Below are 22,710 nucleotides of genomic sequence, written 5' to 3'. Positions count from 1 at the left end.
TTCTTTTGCTTTGCCTCCTTCTCGTTTGTCTGGTAAATCCGGAATTTGGTACGACACAGGTGAAGATATGGGTTTGACAGTTCCCTCCACTTCTAAAGGGGACTTTGCTAGTCTTGTGGACGCCTCTAGGAGATCTCACTTGTCCTCTTCTAAGGTTTCCTGGACTCTCACTGAAATGGACCACCATCTCAAAGGACTCTTCAAGACGTTGGAAGTCTTTAACTTTTTGGACTGGTGTCTGGGAGTTCTGCACACTAAGGCTAATAGCCCTAGTTCAATTAGTCTGGGGGAGCTGTCCAGTGTACTGCGGTGCATGGACAAGGCCGTCAGAGATGGCTCTGAAGATCTGGCTTCGCAGTTTTCGTCAGCTCTTTTAAAGAAGAGAGCATTGTTCTGCTCCTTTTTGGCAAAGTCTGTGTCTCCATCTCAGAAGGGAGAGCTTCAGTTCGCGCCTTTCTCTAGCCATCTCTTCCCCCAGACCTTGGTTAAGGATATCGCTTCCAGCCTTCAGGAGAAGGCCACTCAAGACCTCCTTTCCAGGTCCTCTAAGCGTCCCTCAGCGCCTTCTTCGTCTTCTTCTTTGCCTCAGCAAGCTAAAAAGAAGCAGCCCTTTCGTGGAGGGTCTTCCACGGGAAGTTTTTCCAAACCCGCACCTCGAGGCAGAGGTTTCCCTAGAGGCAAGGTCGTCCCCAAGAGGGGCGGCAAGTGACTCTTTTCTCCTCCAGATACCAGTAGGAGCCAGGCTTCTTCATTTTGCTCAAGCCTGGAGAGAGAGAGGGGCAGACTCTTGGTCCCTCCAAGTAGTAGAGAGAGGCTACCTAATTCCTTTCCTGACTCTTCCGCCTTTGTCTTCGACCCCCAGAGATTTATCTCCCAGGTACCATCCTGCCAAGCAGAAGATACTGTTCGACCTTCTCGAACAAATGCTCGAGAAGAGAGCAGTGGAGCAAGTCTTAGACACAAAATCCCCGGGATTTTACAACAGACTGTTTCTGGTACCGAAACATCCAGAAGGTTGGAGACCTGTCTTGGACGTCAGCAGGCTGAACGACTTTGTCCAGAAGGACAAGTTCAAGATGGAAACGTCTCAGTCAATTTTAGGAGCTCTTCGTCCCGGGGATTGGATGGTGTCTTTAGACCTCCAAGATGCGTACTTCCACGTCCCGATTCATCCACGCTCGATGAAGTATCTCCGCTTTGTCTTGGGGGGCAAGACTTACCAGTTCAGGGCTCTCTGCTTTGGACTCAGCACAGCCCCGAGGGTGTTTACTCTTCTCATGAAGAATATAGCGATGTGGTTGCACCTCTCGGGAGTCAGGATCTCTCTCTACCTAGACGATTGGTTGATCCGTGCTTCTTCGGCACAAAGGTGTCTGGAGGACCTTCATTTTACTCTGGATCTCGTGAAGTCCCTGGGACTTCTGATCAATGTAGGAAAATCGCAACTGATCCCCTCCCAGTCCATCGTTTATCTGGGGATTCAGATGAATTCAGCGGCTTTTCTAGCGTCTCCGTCGCTAGAAAGGCAGGTTCATTGTTGCGAAAAAGTCGCGGTCTTCTTGGAGAAGGAAACATGCTCGGTGAGGGAATGGATGAGTCTGCTGGGGACCATTTCCTCGCTGGAGAAGTTTGTTTCTCTAGGGAGGCTACATCTCAGACCTCTTCAGTTCTTTCTGCTGGAGAACTGGAAGAACAAGGAAGACTTGGAAGAAGAATTAAGGATCCTTCCTTCCATAAAAGACTCCCTCAAGTGGTGGCTCGATCCTGTGAAGTTGGGGAAAGGGATCTCTCTCAAGCTTCTGAGCCCCGACCTAGTGTTGTTTTCCGACGCATCATTGGCGGGTTGGGGAGCAACACTGGGGGGAAAGGAAGTGTCAGGAACCTGGAAAGGGCAACAGGTATCCTGGCACATCAACATCAAAGAGTTGGCGGCAATCTTCCTAGCCCTCCAATTCTTCGAGTCTCAAGTTGCCAATCACGTTGTTCAAGTGAACTCGACAACACTACGGCATTGGCGTACCTCAAAAAACAGGGCGGAACACACTCTCGTTCCCTGTTCGGCCTTGCAGAGAAATTCTCCTCTGGGCTCAAGCTCGCAACATTTCAATCCTCACAAGATTTGTTGCAGGGGTAGAGAATGTTCGAGCGGACCTGCTCAGTCGGCGCCACCAACTTCTACCGACGGAGTGGACTCTTCATCAGGAGGTTTGCCGAGACCTTTGGAATCTTTGGGGTCGCCCTCTCGTGGATCTCTTCGCGACCTCAAGAACGGCGAGGCTTCCCCTCTACTGCTCCCCTGTTCTCGACCCAGGCGCAGTGGCGATAGATGCTCTTCTCTGGGATTGGACGGGTCTGGACGTTTATGCCTTTCCTCCGTTCAAAATTCTGGGAGAAGTGCTTCGCAAGTTCTCGGCCTCTCAAGGAACAAGGATGACGCTCATCGCCCCGTTTTGGCCTTGAACCAATGGTTCTCGGTGATTCTCTTCTGGTTAGTGGACGTTCCCAGATCACTACCTATGAGAGCAGATCTGCTCAGACAACCCCACTTCGCATGAGATACCATCAAAACCTCCCCGCTCTGAACCTGACTGCATTCAGACTATCAAGAAATTGGTCAGAGCGAGGGGGTTTTTCTGGCCAGTGGCACGGGCCATCGCTAGAGCCAGAAGAGCTTCCTCTATCAAAGTGTATCAAGCGAAGTGGGCAACCTTCAGAGGTTGGTGCAGAAAGAAGGGAGTTTCCTCTTCCTCGACCTCTGTGAGCCAAATAGCTGATTTCCTTCTCTTTTTGAGAGAAAAGCTCAAGTTGGCAGTTCCAACTATCAAAGGATATCGGAGCATGCTTTCCTCTGTTTTCCGACACAGAGGACTGGATTTGTCTAATAATAAGGACCTTCACGATCTCTTGAGATCTTTCGAAACGTCCAAGGTTCCCCGGCCTATGCCTCCTACTTGGAATTTGGATGTTGTCCTCAAGTTTTTAATGACCAGTCCTTTTGAGCCTCTTCATTCAGCATCTCTAAGGGATGTTACTAGAAAGACGGTCTTCCTCATTGCTCTGGCGACGGCGAAGAGAGTGAGCGAAGTTCAGGCTTTCAGCCGTCATGTGGGCTTCAAGGGACACAATGCTGTCTGCTCGTTGTCCCCTACATTCTTGGCTAAGAATGAAAGGCCTTCTAACCCTTGGCCTAAATCTTTTGAAATTAAAGGTTTGACTGACCTTGCTGGACAGAATCCTGAGAGAGTTCTTTGTCCTGTTAGAGCTCTAAGGTATTACCTTAGAAGGACTCAGGACCTGCGCGGTCCCTCGGACAATTTATGGTGTTCGGTGAGACATCCTGTTAATCCCATGTCGAAGAATGCGCTAGCATTCTTCATTAGGAATGTCATTAAGGAGGCACATTCTTGTTGCGACGACTCCAACTTTAAGTTGTTGAGAGTCAACGCCCATGAGGTTAGGGCAGTCGCTACCTCCATGGCGTTCCAGAGAAATATGGCGCTCAGTGATATTCTCAGTGCCACCTTTTGGCGAAGTGAATCGGTGTTTGCCTCACACTATTTAAGAGATGTCAAGGTAGCATACGAAAATTGCTTTTCTCTGGGACCATACATTGCTGCTGCTACAACCTTGGGGTCAAGGGGTAGCTCTGCTCCTATCCTTTAATCCTGTTTAGGAGGGGTTTTTAATTGTGTTTTGTTGTGTTTTTATGGTTGTTGGGTCGATTGATGGAGTCAGTCTTCCCAATCTTTTCTGACTAAAGTCTTAGTGCTGGTTAGGTGGTTGGTATACTCGTTTGTCCTTGTGGTATGATCTATGGTCTAGTCACATTGTGGTCACGCCCCCGTTGACAGATCATCTAGCAGTCGCCAGCTTTATAGGTCACTACCTTGCTGGGGTCTCTAGGAAAGCAGAAGCAGGCTAGGGTGACAGTAACCACTCAGTCAGCTATGCTATCAGGTAAGGAACCAAAATATTTTACCTCTAAACTTGTTTTCCCTTATTCTTAGCTGTCTCTACCCCCCTCCAAAGGTGGTATTCAGCTATATATATATCTGGCAGGTAAGTCTCATGAACAAAATGATATTTTTATAATAAAATAAAGTTTGTTCATACTTACCTGGCAGATATATATATTCATATTGCCCTCCCTCCTCCCCTCAGGAGACAGTGGCGTTAGAAAATCTGAATAGAAAATGGGAATGGTTCCTGATGCCCGCCCCAGCCTGGCGGGAATGTGTACTAACCACCTGATCGGCCACTGCGTGTAGCCGCGAAATTTGAAATTCTGTCGGACCTTCGAGAATACAGCTATATATATATCTGCCAGGTAAGTATGAACAAACTTTATTTTATTATAAAAATATCATCTCTTACATTCTAGTAATATTCAATCATGTACCTTCATTTTGCAACCAATTGGAAGTCTCTAGCACAATATTTCGATTTATGGTGAATTTTTGAAAAAACTTTTTCCTTACGTCCGCGCCAGAAATTCTTTCGTCACGTTGTCGTAATGTTTGCACTGTTTTATATTAGTCGTTACATAAAGTTTTATATATGAAAATGTGCGCAATTTCATGTACAATACAACAGAAAATAACTCATGGTTGTAGCTTTTATCAGTTTTGAAATATTTTCATATAAATCACGATAATTGCCAAAATTTCAACCTTCGGTCAACTTTGACTCGACCGAAATGGTAAAAAAACGCAATTATAAGCTAAAACTCTTACATTCTAGTAATATTCAATCATGTACCTTCATTTTGCAACAAACTGGAAGTCTCTAGCACAATATTTCGATTTATGGTGAATTTCTGAAAAAAAAATTTTTCCTTACGTCTGCGCGCGGTAACTTGACCGAACCTCTCAGAAATTCTTTTCGTCATGTTGTCGTAATGTTTGCATCGTTTTACATTAGTCGTTACATAAACTTTTATATATGAAAATGTGTGCAATTTCATGTAGAATACAACAGAAATTAGCTCATGGTTGTAGCTTTTATCAGTTTTGAAATATTTTCACATAAATCACGATAACTGCCAAAATTTCAACCTTCAGTCAACTTTAACTCGACCAAAATGGTAAAAAAACGCAATTGTAAGCTAAAACTCTTACATTCTAGTAATATTCAATTGTTTACCTTCATTTTGCAATAAATTGGAAGTCTCTAGCACAATATTTCGATTTATGGTGAATTTTTTAAAAAAACATTTTCCTTACTTGACCGAACTTCTCAGAAATTCTTTCGTCTTGTTGTCATAATATTTGCACCATTTTATATTAGTCGTTACATAAAGTTTTATATATGAAAATGTGCGCAATTTCATTTACAATACAACAAAAAATAACTCATGGTTGTAGCTTTTATCAGTTTTGAAATATTTTCATATAAATCACGATAAATAGAAAAAATTCGACTTTCGGTCAACTTTAACTCGACCGAAATGGTCGAAAACTGCAATTGTAAGCTAAAACACTTACAGTCTAGTAATATTCAATCAATTAGCTTCATTTTTCAACAAACGGGAAGTCTCTAGCACAATATTTTGATTTATGGTGAATTTTTGAAAAAAAATTTTTATGTCCATTGCTTACGAATTCATGCATCATTTTGTGATAATATTTTTCCTGTGTTGCTTTGATCGTTTTAAAATTTGTTATATACCAAAATCATCGCAATTTAGTGTACAATACAACTAAAAAAAATTAAGTCATTAGCTTTAACCGTTTTGCTTACAGCGTGATTTGTATACAATTATATACGAGTTTTTTTTTTCGCTGTCATATATTCCAATATTTATATATGATAATGATATTTTTTTTCATTTCTGATGGTTGCATACTAAACTTCAGGCAATGACAAAAAAATGAGCCAAAAATGAACTCGTTAATCTTAAAAACTAAGCATGCTGTGATTTTTTGAAAAAAACTTTTTTTCCGCTTCGGTGCTAACTCACTGAACGCCGCTGGCATACGGGAGACGTTTTTGTAAATAGGGGTTCGGCGTTAAAGGGTTAATTTATCAACTAAGTCTAGTGAATTATATATGAGAGAATCAGAGATAGTTCGAAAAAACAGGAACAAGAGCTTGGTAATATATTTTGAAAGTTTATATGATATTGAGTCGTCAATGCTGCCAATAGGCCACCTAGGATTGTTTTTTGTGTTTTTATTAATCTGCACAAGTAAGGTAACTAGGGAAATTTTACTGACAAGTGACCTATTAGTTCTTTATAAAAAAAAATCTTTAAGGATTTTTTTGCTGTGCTATTGAAGTCTTTTAAGACTTGATCAAAGTGATTTTTTATTAGTTTTTTGTAAGTCGTACCATCTTCCAGTAAGGCTTGCATACGTAATATGTAGTCAGCTTTATCTAAAATTACATTGCTATTCGACTTATCAGCGTTTGTGATGTGGATTATATTGTCTTTTTTAAGACCGATCAAACTTTTCTTATAACAAACAGGGAAATTACTTTCATGATTACCATTGGCAGCTCCATAAACAATACTATTAATTATGTCAACATGATTTTGAGGAAGATCACAATATTTTTTTTTTTTTACATAGGAATGACACAATCTTTAAGCAGAGGGTTTATTCAATATCAGGAAGGATAAACCATTTCCAAGTGCACTCACAACATTTTCGCATAATTGTTTACTCGACAAGTTTACAACACAATCATTATGTGCACTATTGGTCCAGTCACTGCTATCAATAAGATTTTTTTAGTTTTCTGTCCAGTTTCCTTGTTAGGGCATCTGTAGTCCTTTGAAGTTCTCCGTATATCTCTAGTTGCAGCAAGTCCTTCCAATCAGCCGGGATAGAATGATTGAATAAAATTCTAGCTCTTTCTAATTCCTTAAATTTTTCCTTTTCTTCTTGCTTTGAGACTGCTATGTGGCGTTTTAACATCATGGCACCGAATTCATTGAATTGGTGATGGTCATATCTTCTTAAACAGCATGGTAGTAAGGATTTAGGAAGCACTTGTTCAGACAGGCACCTCTTCAGGAACTTTAGTTGAATTATGGTTCAATGCGCAGCCAAAAAAGAGGAAACAGGATAGCAAAAGCTAACGTGGCCTTCATGTATAACTGAATCACGTAGATATGAAATGTGATGAATGTACAAACAAAGGCAAGTGCCACAAGGAAAAGTGAAACAATGGAGTGGTTGCTAGGCTTTTCAACACATGGTCCTTTACTAGCAGACTGATGAGAAATATAAAAGTAAGGTTAAAATAAAGCTCGTATAATTGACAGATGGTATGTATACAGATATCCCTGAGGATGGGGATTATAAAGAACAGATGCACCTGGAATCCAACAAAGTTGAATAATTAGTGGACCTAACAAAACAAAGGTAAATATCTTCGTGATTCAGTTACAGTATACATCATGAGGGCCATGTTTACTTTCGCTATCCTTTTTCTCTTTTGATATGCATAATCACTACCTTCTCCAGGCCCTTTTTTTTTTTTGGCTGCACATTCGACCAGAATTCAACTGAAGTTCCTGAAGAAGTGCCTGTCGGAAAACTGCTCCCTAAATCCTTGCTACCATGCCTTTTAAGAAGATATGACCATTACCCATTCAATGAATTCAGTGCCATGATGTTAAAACGCCACATAGCACCCTCAAAGCAAGAAGAAAAGGAAAAATTTAAGGGATTAGAAAAACATAGAATTTCATTCAATCATTCTATCCCGGCTGATTGGAAGGACTTGCTGCAACTAGAAATATACGGAAAACTTCGTAGGACTACAAGGAAACTGGACAGAAAACTAAAAAATCTTATTGATACCAGTGACTGGACTAATAGTGCACATAATGATTATGTTGTAAACTTAACAAATAAAGAAATACTGTAAGTGAAAATGTTGTTAGTGCACTCGCATATGGTTTATCCTTCTTTAAGTAAACCCTCCGTATTCGCGGGGGATGCCTACCACACCCCCTTGCAAATAGCTAAAATCTGCAAATTCTTAAAACCGTCCTAAAAATACTTAGAACTGCCTGTTTTGATAGTTCACACAAAAAAACTAAAAATGCTTGTACATGGTACCTGAGTATTTTAATAGTTTTATCACAAAAACTGTATTTAGTCATGAAAATGTATGAAAATACAGTAATTACTGAATATTTCTCTTTGCGAAATACCGTGATTGGGCAAATCTTCCACAAATAATGTGTGTATATGTTCCATAGAGAAATGTGCGAATTAGTGAGTCTGCTAATCGCTGAGTCTGGGAATTGTGAGAACACGAATACGGGGGTTTACTGTATATGGAATAGACCCCCTGCTTTAAAGATTGCATCATCCCTTTATAAATTAGAAAAATATTGTGATCTTCCTCAAAATCATGATGACATAATTAAAAGTATTGTTTATGGAGCTACCAGTGTTAGTCATGAAAGTAATTTCCCCGCTCATTATAAGAAAAGTTTGACTAATCTTAAAAAAGACAATGCAATCCACATAACAAATGCTGATAAGTCAAATAGTATTGTAATTTTAGATAAAACTGACTACATATCACTTACGCAAGCCTTACTAGATGATTATACAACTTACAAAAACTAACAAAAAATCCCCTTGATCAAATCATAAAAAATTTCAATAGCACAGCTGTCAGTAAAAGTTCCCTCATTATCTTACTTGTACAGATTAGTAAAAGTTCACAAAGAAAATAATCCTATACAACCTATTATATCAGCACTGTTGGCTCAGTATCATATGAACTTTCAAAATATATTAGAAAGCTCTTGTCCCCGTTACTTGGAAGTATCTCCAATTCTCACATATATAATTCACTAGACTTAGTTGATGAATTAAACAAAATCACTTTTTGCCCCACTGATTGATTTGTTAGTTCCTATAGATTCTATTTTAGAGTATCTTAGTAACGAACTAATCCATCATGAATTACCTCTACCTGTAAGTCTTATTATTTCACTCACTAGGTTGTGTATTTGTGATTGTAAGTTTACAGTCAGCCCCAGATTCGCAGGCTCATGATTCGCGGACTCATCTATTCGCAGATTTCTGTGTGGAACATATATACACATTATTTGCTGAAAATTCACCTATTCACGGTATTTTTCATAGAGATATTCACAAATTACTGTATTTGCATATCATTTTCATGGCTAAATGCACTTTTTGTGATAGAACTTAAAATATTCAGGTAGAGTAAAAGCATTTTTAGAGGGTTTTTTGTTGCTTTGAACTACCAAAATAGACAGTTATAAGGATTTTTAGAGGGATTTTAAGCATTCGTGGATTTGAGCTATTTTCTCGGGGGGTAGTAGTACGCATCCCCCGCGAATACCGGGGGTTGACTGTATATTTAGTGAATTCTACCAACAAATATTTGGTTTGGCAATGGGCAACCCTTTATCCCCACTCCACTCAAACTTGTATACGGAACTCTTTGAAAAACTATATTTACTTAATATCATTTATACTCCTTTAAAGTGGTAGAATTATTGATGATAATTTAGTTGTTTTGCCTGCTGATATTGATGTAAATGATATACTCTCTTAATTTGAATAATCAGGTACCATCCATTAAATCAGTGGTTCTCAACCTGGGGGGCGCGCCCCCCTAGGGGGGCATCAGCAATTTCCAGGGGAGGCGCGAGGCCTAGGGAAAATTAAAGAATTCTAGAATTACATTCGTTATTTTCTTAACAAGAGTGAGGAAAATGTCCAGATTTATGAAAAAAATGAAAAAGTATCGCCTTTTAACGTTAGTTTCCTATAGTCTACACTCTAGTTAGAAGGCTTATCATTATTTTGTAATTATTTACCTCCCTCCTGCCCCTCAAACTCCTTCTAATTTTTTTTATTTTCCTCCTAATCTGGTAGGGAATTTTACTCATAGATGCAAGGGGGCATGGAGGGAAGGACCATTTAAATTGAGAACCACTGCATTAAATTCACTTTAGAATTAGAAAAGACAATTGCCTCCCTTTCTTAGATGTTTTAGTACATAGAGAACCATTTCAATGGAAATTTAGTATTTATAGGAAACAAACCAGCAACTTAATTTATGTCCACTTCTATTCAGGCCACCACCTTAATATCAAAATATCCATTTTTTCTTCTATGTTTTTACGAGCATTGTGCATTGTCACTTCCCAATATTTGGATCAGAAATCTAATACATAAGAAAAATATGGACAGGTTATGTTACCCTTCACATATACTAGATATTTGCTATAGTAAAGCTCACAAAAAAGTTTTATAAAGAAAGTAACATGGAGACAGAAACCCCTAACAACATTCTTAACCTGCCTTACTTTAGTGGTTTTGAAACCATAAAATCATCATTAAAATCTTTTAATGTCAACCTGGTTTTTTCCTATAATAACACACTAAAAGGAATGTTAATAAAAAATAACCCTAAGGAAAGCAACAACATATAAGAATTTATAAAATTCCATGCTTGGACTGCTCCTCTTTTTATATAGGTCAATCTAGGAAAGATTTAGAAGTGGGAATTAAACAGCATAAGTATTCTGTCAAAACTGGACAAACATCCAATGCAATATTCACTCATTTAAGTGAAAACTCTCACAGGATAAATTGGACTGATGGTTCAGTGATTGCCAGATCAAAAGATTTCTCTGCACGAAATCTTTTAGAATCTGCTTTTACACAGCTTACTTCCAGCTGTAATTTTAACCTTAGCCCTGGCATGTATTTTTTGGACCCCCTGTATTAGTAAAATGTTCAAGAATGACCTTAAAGATAAAATTACTGGCTTAATTACTAATTAGTTACCTTATATATATTTTCTATGTATTTGTATGTTTAATAGTTTTCTGGAAATGTTCCTTTTGCAAAAATTTTTATTGTTTACCATAAGAAGAATATATTAAGTGTTGCACTTTTATAAACATACGTAGTCAGCTTATTCATTCCGAGGTCATTTTTGGTAGTCAGTCTCTTCCCCTGTATAATACTTTAATTGACTCCTCCCTGCTTCCGAGCCAGTTGGGCCTAATCTTTTGTAAAACCTCTCAAAGATTTACCTCTGTTTTGGTAGGTCCACTAATTCTTCAACTGTGTTGGATTCCAGGTGTATCTGTTCCTTTATAATCCTCATCCTCAGGAATATCTGTATTTCATCTGTCAATTATGCAAGCTTTATTGTAACATAGCTTTTATATTTCTCATCAGTCTGCTAGTAAAGGACCGTGTGTCGAAATGCCTAACAACTGCTCCGTAGTTTCACTTTTCCTTCGTGGCATTTGCTTTTATTTATACATTCATCATGTTCCATATCTTTGTGATTTAGTTATACAGTATTCATATTATGTATTTAATAATATGAGTATATATTTAGCACTGTTAGTTAATGGTCACGATAATGATCCAGTTCCTGGAATGCAGCACAACACTAAAGTTATATCAGAATTTCAGTTGACAGTGAATTGGCAAATAATTGATAAAAATCAGTGATAGAAATTTTATTAGAAATTTCTACGTTTTCAGTCCATACAACTACTGTATAGTTTTAATAAAATAGAATTCTTTTTAAGATGAGGTTCATTTTATTTGCTTTGAATAAACCCTTTGAGAGTCAAATTTTTTTGCATAGTGGCCTAACTTAATTATGTCATACAACTAACTGGCCAGTAATTTGATTTGGATATTAAATTTTTGGAATGAAATATGGTAAGAATATAAAATTCTTCTAAAAAATTTGTTGATTTTTCCTTCTAAATATTGCTGGAATTTATAAGTTTTAAGTTATTAGAAAGGCTGTGGTTATCTAAAATGTACTTTGGTACAGAAAAATTTAACATCATTATTATTATTGCAGTGTAACAGAAAGAAGTGGCAGGTGATTCAGACAAATTGGAGGTAAATTTAGGCGTCATCAAAGTTCACTGCTGAATCCTTTAATCATTATCACATTGATGAAGAAAGTTATGTAAGAGTGCATCAAAGAACATCCTTGGGAGCTGCTATGCATGTAACACTTGATGTTAACAGTTGCATCAGAGGAAGAGGTCACAGATGTTTAAACATGGAAGAATGAATAAGAGAAAAAATTATAGATCATTGTATGGCTTGAAAGAAATCAAAGGGAAAAGTACAATGTGGCAGAAGTGGAGATGTGAATTCAGTACTGTATATTGTATGTAAAAGATTGTTTCAAAAAAGATTCTTGGGATTCCAAAATATGACAGGAGTAAATGATTTTTAAGCATATTGATGGAGGGAGGAGGAGGACCATGTTTTGCTATAAGGACAGGCCTTAGGAGGTTTAGAACACAATTGTTTCCTTAGGAACACACAAACTGTTATTGAGAGGAGAGTAATAACTACATGGGTGAAGGAGGAAGAGAGTCGTAGCCTATGGGCCAAGCAGAGTATTGTTATTGTATACAGAAACTATTTATGGTGCATATATAAGGTTGCACCACCCTGCACAGCAGAGACATGGCCTTATACATAGAAATTTAATGTAATTCATAGGTGGCATGACTACAAAGTAACAAGACTAATAGCATGAGTATAGTATGAAGGTCTTATCACAGTTGATTGTTTGGGAACAGGCTGAGAAAGTATGAGGAGGAGCATGCAATCAGGTAGCACAGTAGTATACACTGAAGTAGCAGGTTGAAGGCCACTATGAAAGACCTCAACCAATTAGGAATTCATGCAGGAAGTTCACAAAAATAAAGTGTGGTAAGAACTCATTTCAAGTCTGACCCGGGAAATAGAAGATCTGAACGGAAAATCTTATTAATAATGGTGACCAGGAGAATAATGGTTTCAGTTACGTAATGATTAATGCATTTGCTTGGTTCCTTTACATGTGTTTAGTTCTTCCTTGGAACTTCTATGGGAAGTGACAAAATTGAATAAAATCAGCTTGAAAGCTCTGGATTTATAGAAAGAAGGCTAAGGTTAACCTCCACCAACAGATTCAAGTTTTCTTATTTATGCAGGATTAACAAATTTAGTCTTATTGCAGCTGTGCAGACAATGCCAAGTATTTTCTTCAAGTTTGCCACTTCCCATAAAAATTCCAAGGAAGAACCAAACACATGCAAAGGAAAACCAAGCAAATGTATAGTACAGGATGTTATCATTAGTAAAATATATCATCAGTTTTGCTTTTTCTAAGACCATTTTGTGTAAAATGTAGTTCTTGTTGGACAATCTTGATGTATAAAAGTAATTATTTAGTTTAAAGAGATTAAAATCACAGGAAAATTATACTATACAGTATTATTTTCTATGCATGGATCACAGTACAATATTAATGACTACTAGTAGATTTACAAGGCTATTTTCGCTGTAGATGTATCACACTCTGGAGATAGTAAAAATTCGAATTTTCTTTTTTTTAGATGTAGAAGGAAGTACAATACTTTACCTTTTCTAGACTAACGTCATCCCTTTAGAGTGCTGCAACCATATTAACGGGCCTCTTGCTAACATCTTCCATTATAGGTTTGAAGATGGAACATTACCTTACCTCAGTATCATTGCAGTAAGACATGGCTTTGATGTCATCTTGAAACATACAGGTAATTATTTGTAGATTCTTTTTAAAATTTGTTCATAAGTTAAACAAGTTATAAGACTTGAACAATTAATAGATCATAATTATTCCTATACTGTATTCTTTAGAATGAATCTTACGTACTGTTAAAGTTAGCTTATATCTTCGTGCCATTAGGTGCGATCGGCATTCAAAATAAAACAAATTAACGGTTGGCTAACCCCGCTAGGACTGCCTCTGTAATCACCTGTTTCCCACCAGGTGGCATTGGAATGTTTACGTTCTTGTCAGAATTCTTCATGACGATTGCACCTAATGGCGCGAAGATATAAGCTGTAATAATGTTAGCTATTTCTGGTTGATTTTCTCCTGTACGGTATTGTGCTTGTTTCTGTTTTTGCATTATGTCATCTACAACAAACAGAGATGAAGGCCTTAAGCTGTATAGAAAATTTATGGAAACCGAATGTTTCGGATGTGCATGATGGCACGTGTGTGTTAGCCTAGCTATTAAGGCACGAGTGTGGTTTTATTGATGGAGAGGAGGAAAACTTTGTGAAGTATTGGAAGATTCTAGAGGCCCATAGATTATATAGACAATTAGTTAGGGCAGGCCATAAGCCTACTTAGTCTTTTCCTTTTGTCTTCTGATGTTGCTTCTCTTCCTCCTCCATTAGCCTACCTGATAGCCTAGGTTAATTCCCCTCACACTCCTGCTCTGCCTTCTTTGCTCCCTATGTGCTTCAAGAGAGAAAATAATAGAGAATTGAGAAATATTCTTTTATTATGACTAGAAATTTGACCGTATATATTAGGATGAAGATCTCTCCACCCCCCCACCCCCTAGTGATTGACCTTTTTCAGTTTCTCCCATGAGAGAGGCGTTGGAGCCTTGGTGTCTGTCTGTAGCCCACTCTCTGGACTGCCTTGGGTCTGTTGGTCCTCTCCTTGGAGAGAGAATCACCAGCTTACGTATCATCCTTTTTTTGAGGGAGTGGTAGTGATGGATGTGAACTGGTAGAGTGTATTTAGGGATACAGACATATTGCATATACCTCAGTAGTTCCGAGAACATGATAACCCCCCCCATCTCAGTCAGTCACCTTGTATTCATCACTTTGTGACAATTACAGTACAGTATTCCTATTTGTAATAACACTCTTCAGACACAGTTGCAAGTACAGTACACTGTTCACGTTAGGTTCAGAGCTATTTAACACTAAACAGTTTGCCCGCTGTCTCTTTCGACTGTTCATCCATTTCCCAAAGGCTCTACTTCCATGATAGCACACCTTACCATAATCAGTGTTAACTTCTTATTACATTTAACAGGAGCAGAGGTAGAAGTAAACTAAACAGCACCAATCAACGGATTCATCTTCAGCAAAAGGAAGTGAAAACGGAACAACGCAACCTATGCACCACTTAAATACTAAAGGAGAATCAACCAAATCAAAGTTGAAACCCCCTAAAGAAAACGACAATGTACGGATGATGACGGTGAGGCAAAAAATGTCAGAGAAGGTGACATATGATGCAACGTCAGCAATGACATCACAGAATACCATTAGTAACTACCAGATGGCTAGGAGAGAGATGGATGGGTGGAGAAGGTAGAGGGTTCTTGCATGATGTCACCACAGAACCATGATGATAGCTGATGGCTCCGGCTGTTGACATGGTTCTGTGGTGACGTGATGCAAGAACCCTCTACCTTCCCCACCTATCCATCTCTCTTCTAGCCATCTGGTAGTTACTACCGGCATTGCTGTTTTCTTCCGTCTCAGTTCTTCCTTTAGACTTTAGGGGTTTCAACTCTGATTTGGTTGATTCTCCTTTAGTATTTAAGAAATGCATAGGTCGCATTGTTCTGTTTTCATTTCCTTTTGCCGAAGATGAATCCGTTGATTGGTACTCTTAGTTTGTTTCTACCTCAGCTCCTGTTAAGTGGAATAAGAAGTTAACACTGATTATGATAAGATGCATTATCATGGAAGTAGAGCCTTTGGGAAATGAATGAATAGTTGAAAGAGAAAGTTAGCGAACTGTTTAGTGTTAAATAGCTCTGCACCTAACACAAACAATGTATTGTACTCGCAACTGTATTTGTAGAATGAGCTCTTTGAAACCAAACAACCCAGGCGATGTGCTGGCATGTTGCTGACTTAATCTAGACAACAGAGGCAATCTTGGAAGTGTATCCTTTAATGCTGGCTCTTGAATGCTGCTGCATCTATTTCCAATTTTTGAAGCTGATTAGAGGTGGTTAGGACTTAGATATGATATTAGGTTTTTCACCTCCCTCTGCTCAACACTCAAGTCTCAAGTTCTTGGACCAAGGAAGTGAAGACTCTTCTAATTTGTAAGGTACTTTGGCCTAATTGTGAGGTGAATGTACCTTTGAATTCAGTATTTCGTTCTTAGCACTACAGCTCGATTGCTGCATGCATATATATATATATATATATATATATATATATATATATATATATATATATATATATATATATATATATATATATATATATATATATATATATATATATATATATATATATATATATATATATATATATATATATATATATATATATATATATATATATAATTGGGGGGTTAGGGACCATAACCACCCATGTTAAGCAAAAATCTGCCATAAGTTGGAACACCCTCTAAAAATGCCTATAACTGCCTGTTTAATAGTTCAAACACCAAAGACCCCCTCCCCTCTAAAAAGCTTATAACTGCCTATTTTAATAGTTCAGATACCAAATATACCTTAAACTATCATCCTCCTCTTTCTGTGTCTTTAGCCTTTACCCATCTCTATATGGGGTCGCTGTTCCGTGTAAGCCTTCTCCATCTTCTTCTATCCTGCGTATCCTGTTCTCTTAACCCTTTTTCCTGCACGTCATTTGCTATGTTATCTTTCCATCTGAATCTTGGCCTTCCCCTCCACCTTAAACATCATTACCCTTAAAAACATTACCCTTAAAAAGAAATGGCTTACAGGTATATGAGAAAACTAAACTCAAGTCCCCCCTACATTCAAACAGCTATTTCCTCTCATACAGTATTGAAGCTTTCCAGTTTTCTTTTTTTTCAGGTAGGGGAAACATTGGGAATTCACAAGTAGAGTTAGATACTTTACAGTACTTAAATATTTAAATATGCATTAAAAATACCAAATTATAAATGCAATCAACATTAATAAGATATTCTTTTGCATATGTACATGTTACAATGATTTATTAGTCTTCAAAAATTAATATTGATGTAAACACAGCAAAATATCGATAAAATGTTATTTCACAGAATCCATTTGTACTGTACAATATCATATTGATCTGTTATCATTGTAATATGCATATTAAAAATCTATCATCCTGACATTTGTAATGTTTACTTTCTGAGAATCAGCTGATTGAGCCTGCTACCATAAGATTTAGGAACGTTTTTTTAGTTGCTAAAAGAAATTAATGTACCTGTATTAATGGAATTATTATTTTTAATTTTGTACATAAAAGTTTATGATACAGTAATTCACACTTCATTAAGAGAGAGAGAGAGAGAGAGAGAGAGAGAGAGAGAGAGAGAGAGAGAGAGAGAAAGAACTGGTGTTTATGTATGAAGTCTCAGCACAGCAGCTAGGGACGAGACTTGACTTGACAGGCTTGGGGGGTGAGTACATTATAACCTTGTGTTGCTTACATATGAAATTCGGATTTTAAATATTTTTACAGTGATTAGAGATGAAACATCAGCAGTGATAAAATATTCCCTTGTGCACTGTTATAAAATGTGTGATAACCATAGAGTCAACTAAACTTGTAAAGAAGTACTGTTCGGTAAATTAAAGAAAAAAATATAAATATGGCAACATGCACCTATAGTAAAAACAGTTAGAAATGATATATATATATATATATATATATATATATATATATATATATATATATATATATATATATATATATATATATATATATATATATATATATATATATATATATATATATATATATATATATATATATATATACATACAGGTTGACCATCACTAATCCGGCAATCAGTAGTCCGGAACAATCAGTAATCCGGCACAAATTTCGGCAAAAGTAATTTCTCATGTTTCCGCGCTAATTTTCAAATTTCCCTGGTCCCTGCGATAACTCGCTTGCCGGCCGCTTCGATTTGGTGGCGCAGTGTGCTGCATCAACAAACTGGTAGCCTAGCCTACATTATACTGAACTCTATTCACTTATTAACAGTATTATACAAACATCAACATAACGAATGTGCATCTTTTTCATGGATCTTTTAAAAAGTTATGCTTTACTACATTGTTTCCAATTGTGTATATTCTCATATTGCCTTTGTATTATACATTGTGATCAATGTTTTGTTTTGGGATTCGATATCGAGGTGTTTATTTCGCCGCATTTAACTAAGTTCAAAGCGCTTTTCTTGCTTCTAGTTAGCGTAAATGAATATGGATACTTTATTTATTTGGGACAAGGATATTTTTCGTTATACGAAGTGTTATTAAGTCGAAATATAACTTAAGTATATCTTGTTGTGGAATTAATTTAGCTATTTTTTTCGTTAATATATGACGATCGCGGGAATTGCGGCTGGCCGTTTTGGGGGCATGTTTGTTTTGTGTAAAACCGATCAAGATTCCGTTCACTATTTTCTCTTGATTTCATCATAATACGAGCTTTACGTACTGTATTTATCTTTTATCAGCGTGAAGAGAGTAGTAATTTGTATTCTTTCATGCCCAGTAGTTTTGATTAAAATACATTCTCAACAGTTTTATTTACGGTCAAGTTTCATCCATGTTGCCGATGCACGATAATTTAGTCATTAGCAGCTTGAACATTGTTTTCTCAGCTTCAGCTACAACTTGCAGCTTAAAGTTACTGTAGCAGTATATTTCCCTGCCGATCTTTTCTCCAAAGCGAATAAGGGAATAGTGTAAAAAATATATCAGTCTTATTGTACAGTACTTAACGTCATTTGTAACATAACTACAGTAATCAGTTGAAATACAAGCAAAACGTTGTTATGCGATACGATTATTAGCAAAACCACAGTTTCCCGTTTGGTTGTTTATGGCTGTATGCATTTACGCAAGAGTATAACGTTACTAACAATACTTTTATCATTCTCTTCTACTTTTTTAACTAGCAGATGGAATAAAGAGATGGAGGAAAAGAAGTTTTTCTATTGTAAGTTGGTCTCTCTCACTGCCTGACTGTACCTGCTGCCTGCGCCTGCGCGAAAACTAAAAATATTTCCTATATATTTTCGTACCGGTATTAATTGCTACCCCATCGGAAACTCGAAATATCGTAAGTCGAATTATCATAACTCGAGCACTACCTGTATTTAATAATTGTCTTTTCTTTATTAACCAACTTGTACTGATTTATGGGATATTTTAATTCTAAGATGAGGTGCTTAGCTACTGGGTTTCGTGTATTCTAGCCCAATAAATGGCTATTCCAGCAAACTGGCTAATCCGGCACCCTCCAGGTCCCAATGATGCTGGATTAGTGATGGTCAACCTGTATATACAGTGAACCCCCGTAATGGCGGGGGATGCGTCCCACACCCTCCCCGCAAATAGCTAAAATCCGTGAATACTTAAAACCCCTCTGAAAACACTTAGAACTGCCCATTTTGATAGTTTAAACACAGAAAAACCTTGTAAAAATGCATATACCTGAGTATTTTAATAGTTTTATCGCAAAAAGTGCATTTATTCATGAAAATTATATGGAAATACAGTAATTAGTGAATATTTCTCAGTGAAAAATACCGCGAATGGGCGAATTTTCCACAAATGATGGCTAGATATGTTCCACGGGTGATTTACTAGTTGAAGTGACTGTAATGTTACATTTTTCAACAACCTGCAAGAGAAAATTATAATTAAAAGCCTAATGTGCTTCATCAACCCTCCCCCCATATGCCTGACTACTCACTCCGACATCTCGTACGTGCCAGCATATACTTTCCTGTCTAATGATAATGGTTATTTTAAAATTCACCTCACCGACAAAAGCTCTAAAATGTATGTTTATAGAACAGTTTCTGTTCAGGATGACTTTTCTTTAATTCCCAAAATATTTGCATAAACTTGTGTTACACCTGTGTATGTGTGTGTGTGTGTGTGTGTATATATATATATATATATATATATATATATATATATATATATATATATATATATATATATATATATATATATATATATATTCTTCTTCTTCGTATTATATATATTTTATACCCATTTATATATATATATATATATATATATATATACTTTATTTATATATATCTTCTTCTTCTTCTTCTTCTTGCCCTGTTTTAACATCACTTTTATACCCATTTTTATATGGGGTAATTAAAACCCCGCTCCTTTTTGAAGGACTTTGATTTGGCTGGTGGGGTAGGTCCGAACCTGACGAGACGGCTGCCCTGCCTGACATCGTTTTTAGAAGATGTTGGGAATGTTTACATGTATTACCGAAACCCCTGCATCCATTTCTCCCAGCAAACCTATCTTTTGATTACTGGGGCGGGTAGTCCGACAGTCTACACGAGAGCGTTTCTGGTCTGTTATGTTTTTAGAAGATGTTGGACTGGCTTTGTTTATATGTGTATTAGTCTGCCCTCTACATCCATTTGCTTTCAGCAAACCTATCCGTTGATTACATATATAATATATATATATCTATATATATAAAGTTTCTGCCTCTGACATGGTCATACTCATATACATTGAACTCTCGCCACAGGCTTCTATAGTCTGTGGTTGCCATATACCAACCAAGCCATATATATATATATATATATATATATATATATATATATATATATATATAAATAAATATTACTGCTGTTATTACGCCCTCGATGTATTTATGTGTAGTAATATTAATCAGATTGACCTAGGCAGGAACGTCTTTGTTCCATAGATAGACCAGGCAATTCAAATATAACGATCATAGCAGAGACGGACGGCGTCCCCAGCAGGCCAGGTTAAGTAGCATTAGAGATGTAACCCCATAGGAAAATTTCCATATCCAACCTTATGATACGTGGTCTTAAGCTTTTTACCTGTTCTGCTTCGACGGATGTGTTAACAAAAATTTCAGGCCTCGGGGGCATACGACGTGCTACCTTGTGTCGACCCCAGCGAGGTGAGAGAGAGAGAGAATTTAACTATCGAGGAGTGCGGACGTCTTTTCCCGGCACGGGAATTCCTTGGTCTCTCCGTCTTTCTTTCGTTCTTATGTTACTAAGTGAAGTGGCGAATTAATCCCAGCGCGCCCGATCGACAGTTGATGCGCAGCAATCTTCGTATAACGGTAAGTCTGGAATTTTAGTTCATCCTTCGTCGAGTTACAATTATCTCCCACTTTATTTTAGTCTTCCTTGTTTCCTTCTCCAGCCACCACTTACGGTAGATGCTTTTACGAAGTCTAGAGTAAGCCAAAATATTATATCGTTTAGCTTCATCCAAATTATTCCAGTAAGAGTAACTAGGACTTAGGGTAAGCAAGTCATTTTAATTCTTTATGCATTCTTTGTGTCTCGAATCCATTGTTTGGAAGAGCCGTTGTGTTTCACCACCATCTTAACGAGTAGAGATTGCCTGCGTCCGAAGTTGGCGACGTTCATCGTAAAGTCTTTATTCATTGAATGTTCTTTGTTGAGGTTAATTTCCCTTAACTGGTGACCTTGGTTAATATGAACAGCTGTCTTTGAGGTTAATTCGTAGCTTCATCGACAGGTTACGTGTGTTCTTGGCTTGCAGGGCCTTGTAAAAATTACGTAAATCAAGTAATAAACTTATCAGCCAAGTCGCACTCGTAACATTGGCGAGCTTGCGTTGGATCTAAGTAAATTTTTAGAGAAAGAATCTGGAGAAAAAGGAAATTAATTACAATTAATTCCAAAGATAAAAGTCAGATATTGAATTTCATTTTACTCTTCCAAACAAGGAGACGACAAGGCACAATAGCAATAAGAAGAATAATTAGAATACCAGGTATAATTGAGAATTAGCTTAGGGATAGGAAAAGTGTGCATTGAAAGCAGAGCAAGTCATAATTTATAACGTCTTAAGAAAGGGCATTTCACCGTGTTTGGATATCGTGGGTGCAGTCCAGTGAAGGTTGTAGCTTGGTCAAGTCGTCCAAACAACTTGTCCTAAAGACTGAATTTGCGAAGTTCATTTTATTTTTCACAAAGTAGTGATCGCGTTCGGCAATTCCGATCGTTATTGTTTTCATATAGCGGGAATCATTCAAAACACTGTGTCATTGAAATAGCAAACAAACGGAAATAGTAATTTTACCATAAAATACATTTTTCAGCAACGTGAATTTAATTTCCACGCGGAAAATATGTTAACAAAAGACGCCTAGTATTTTCGTTTTCCATCCGTAACGTAAAATCCTTTTCAGTGTTGGTATATTTAGAATAAATCTGGATGCCTACATTTGCTTAGTTCGTTGTGAGAGGAATTCGAGCGCTTTGTGTAACCGATTTGAGAAAAGAGCGGTTAGAAATCAAGGCGGGTTGTTTTGAATTTCAGGCCAACGGGATTTGTCCGACATCTTGGGACCGAGTGGACCGTCGTCGTTAATGTTCAGCTGACCATCCCCTGTCCACCATCTTAAGACCTTTTATTGTCATTCATTGTGGTGACCAGGCTCTGTCTTCAGCCACTTTTGGGACTACTTTCTTCAGCGTAGTAGTTATACCTCCCAATATCTGAGCTAGACAGGCTTTGGTAGACAAAAAAAAAAAAAACCAAGATATAATTTAGTCAGGGAACGATAGGCCTTAGTTAGGATTAATACACATCACAGGTTCCTATACAAATACCCGACGTAAAGCAAATCATATAAAGAAAAACTTATAATTTTACGCTAAATTCCTGTGGCGTCGTCCAATAGGCTCCAGGGAAAATTACGATTGTACAACAATCCCAAGAAAGCCCCCTCTCTCTCTCTCTCTCTCTCTCTCTCTCTCTCTCTCTCTCTCTCTCTCTCTCTCTCTCTCTCTCTCTCTCTCTCTCTCTCTCTCTCTCTCTCTTCAAAGAAAGAACGGCCTCTCTCTCTCTCTCTCTAAAAGAAACACTCTCTCTCCCTC

At 37.5% G+C, this 22,710-nt stretch overlaps 1 protein-coding gene across 4 annotated transcripts in view; it reads left to right on the top strand.

Annotated features, from left to right (window-relative positions):
- Nucleotides 1–22,362, top strand: part of LOC136840588 (molybdenum cofactor sulfurase-like) — a 165,468-nt gene extending 143,106 nt beyond the window's left edge. For 2 of the 4 annotated variants that reach the window (XR_010853661.1, XM_067107243.1), the window contains exon 6: nucleotides 11,842–13,561. Coding sequence is in view for 2 of the 4 variants with exons in the window: in XM_067107243.1 (XP_066963344.1) it covers nucleotides 11,842–11,866 (25 nt within the window). In the remaining 2 variants the exon portion in view is untranslated. Of the gene's footprint in view, nucleotides 1–11,841; nucleotides 13,562–20,705 lie in introns of those variants that run through there. The other 2 variants (XR_010853660.1, XM_067107242.1) reach the window with 2 other exon arrangements.
- Nucleotides 22,363–22,710: the final 348 nt, after the last annotated feature.

Source organism: Macrobrachium rosenbergii, chromosome 8, assembly GCF_040412425.1.
Source record: "Macrobrachium rosenbergii isolate ZJJX-2024 chromosome 8, ASM4041242v1, whole genome shotgun sequence".
NCBI lineage: Eukaryota > Metazoa > Arthropoda > Malacostraca > Decapoda > Palaemonidae > Macrobrachium > Macrobrachium rosenbergii.
This window is presented reverse-complemented; position numbering and strand designations above follow the sequence as displayed.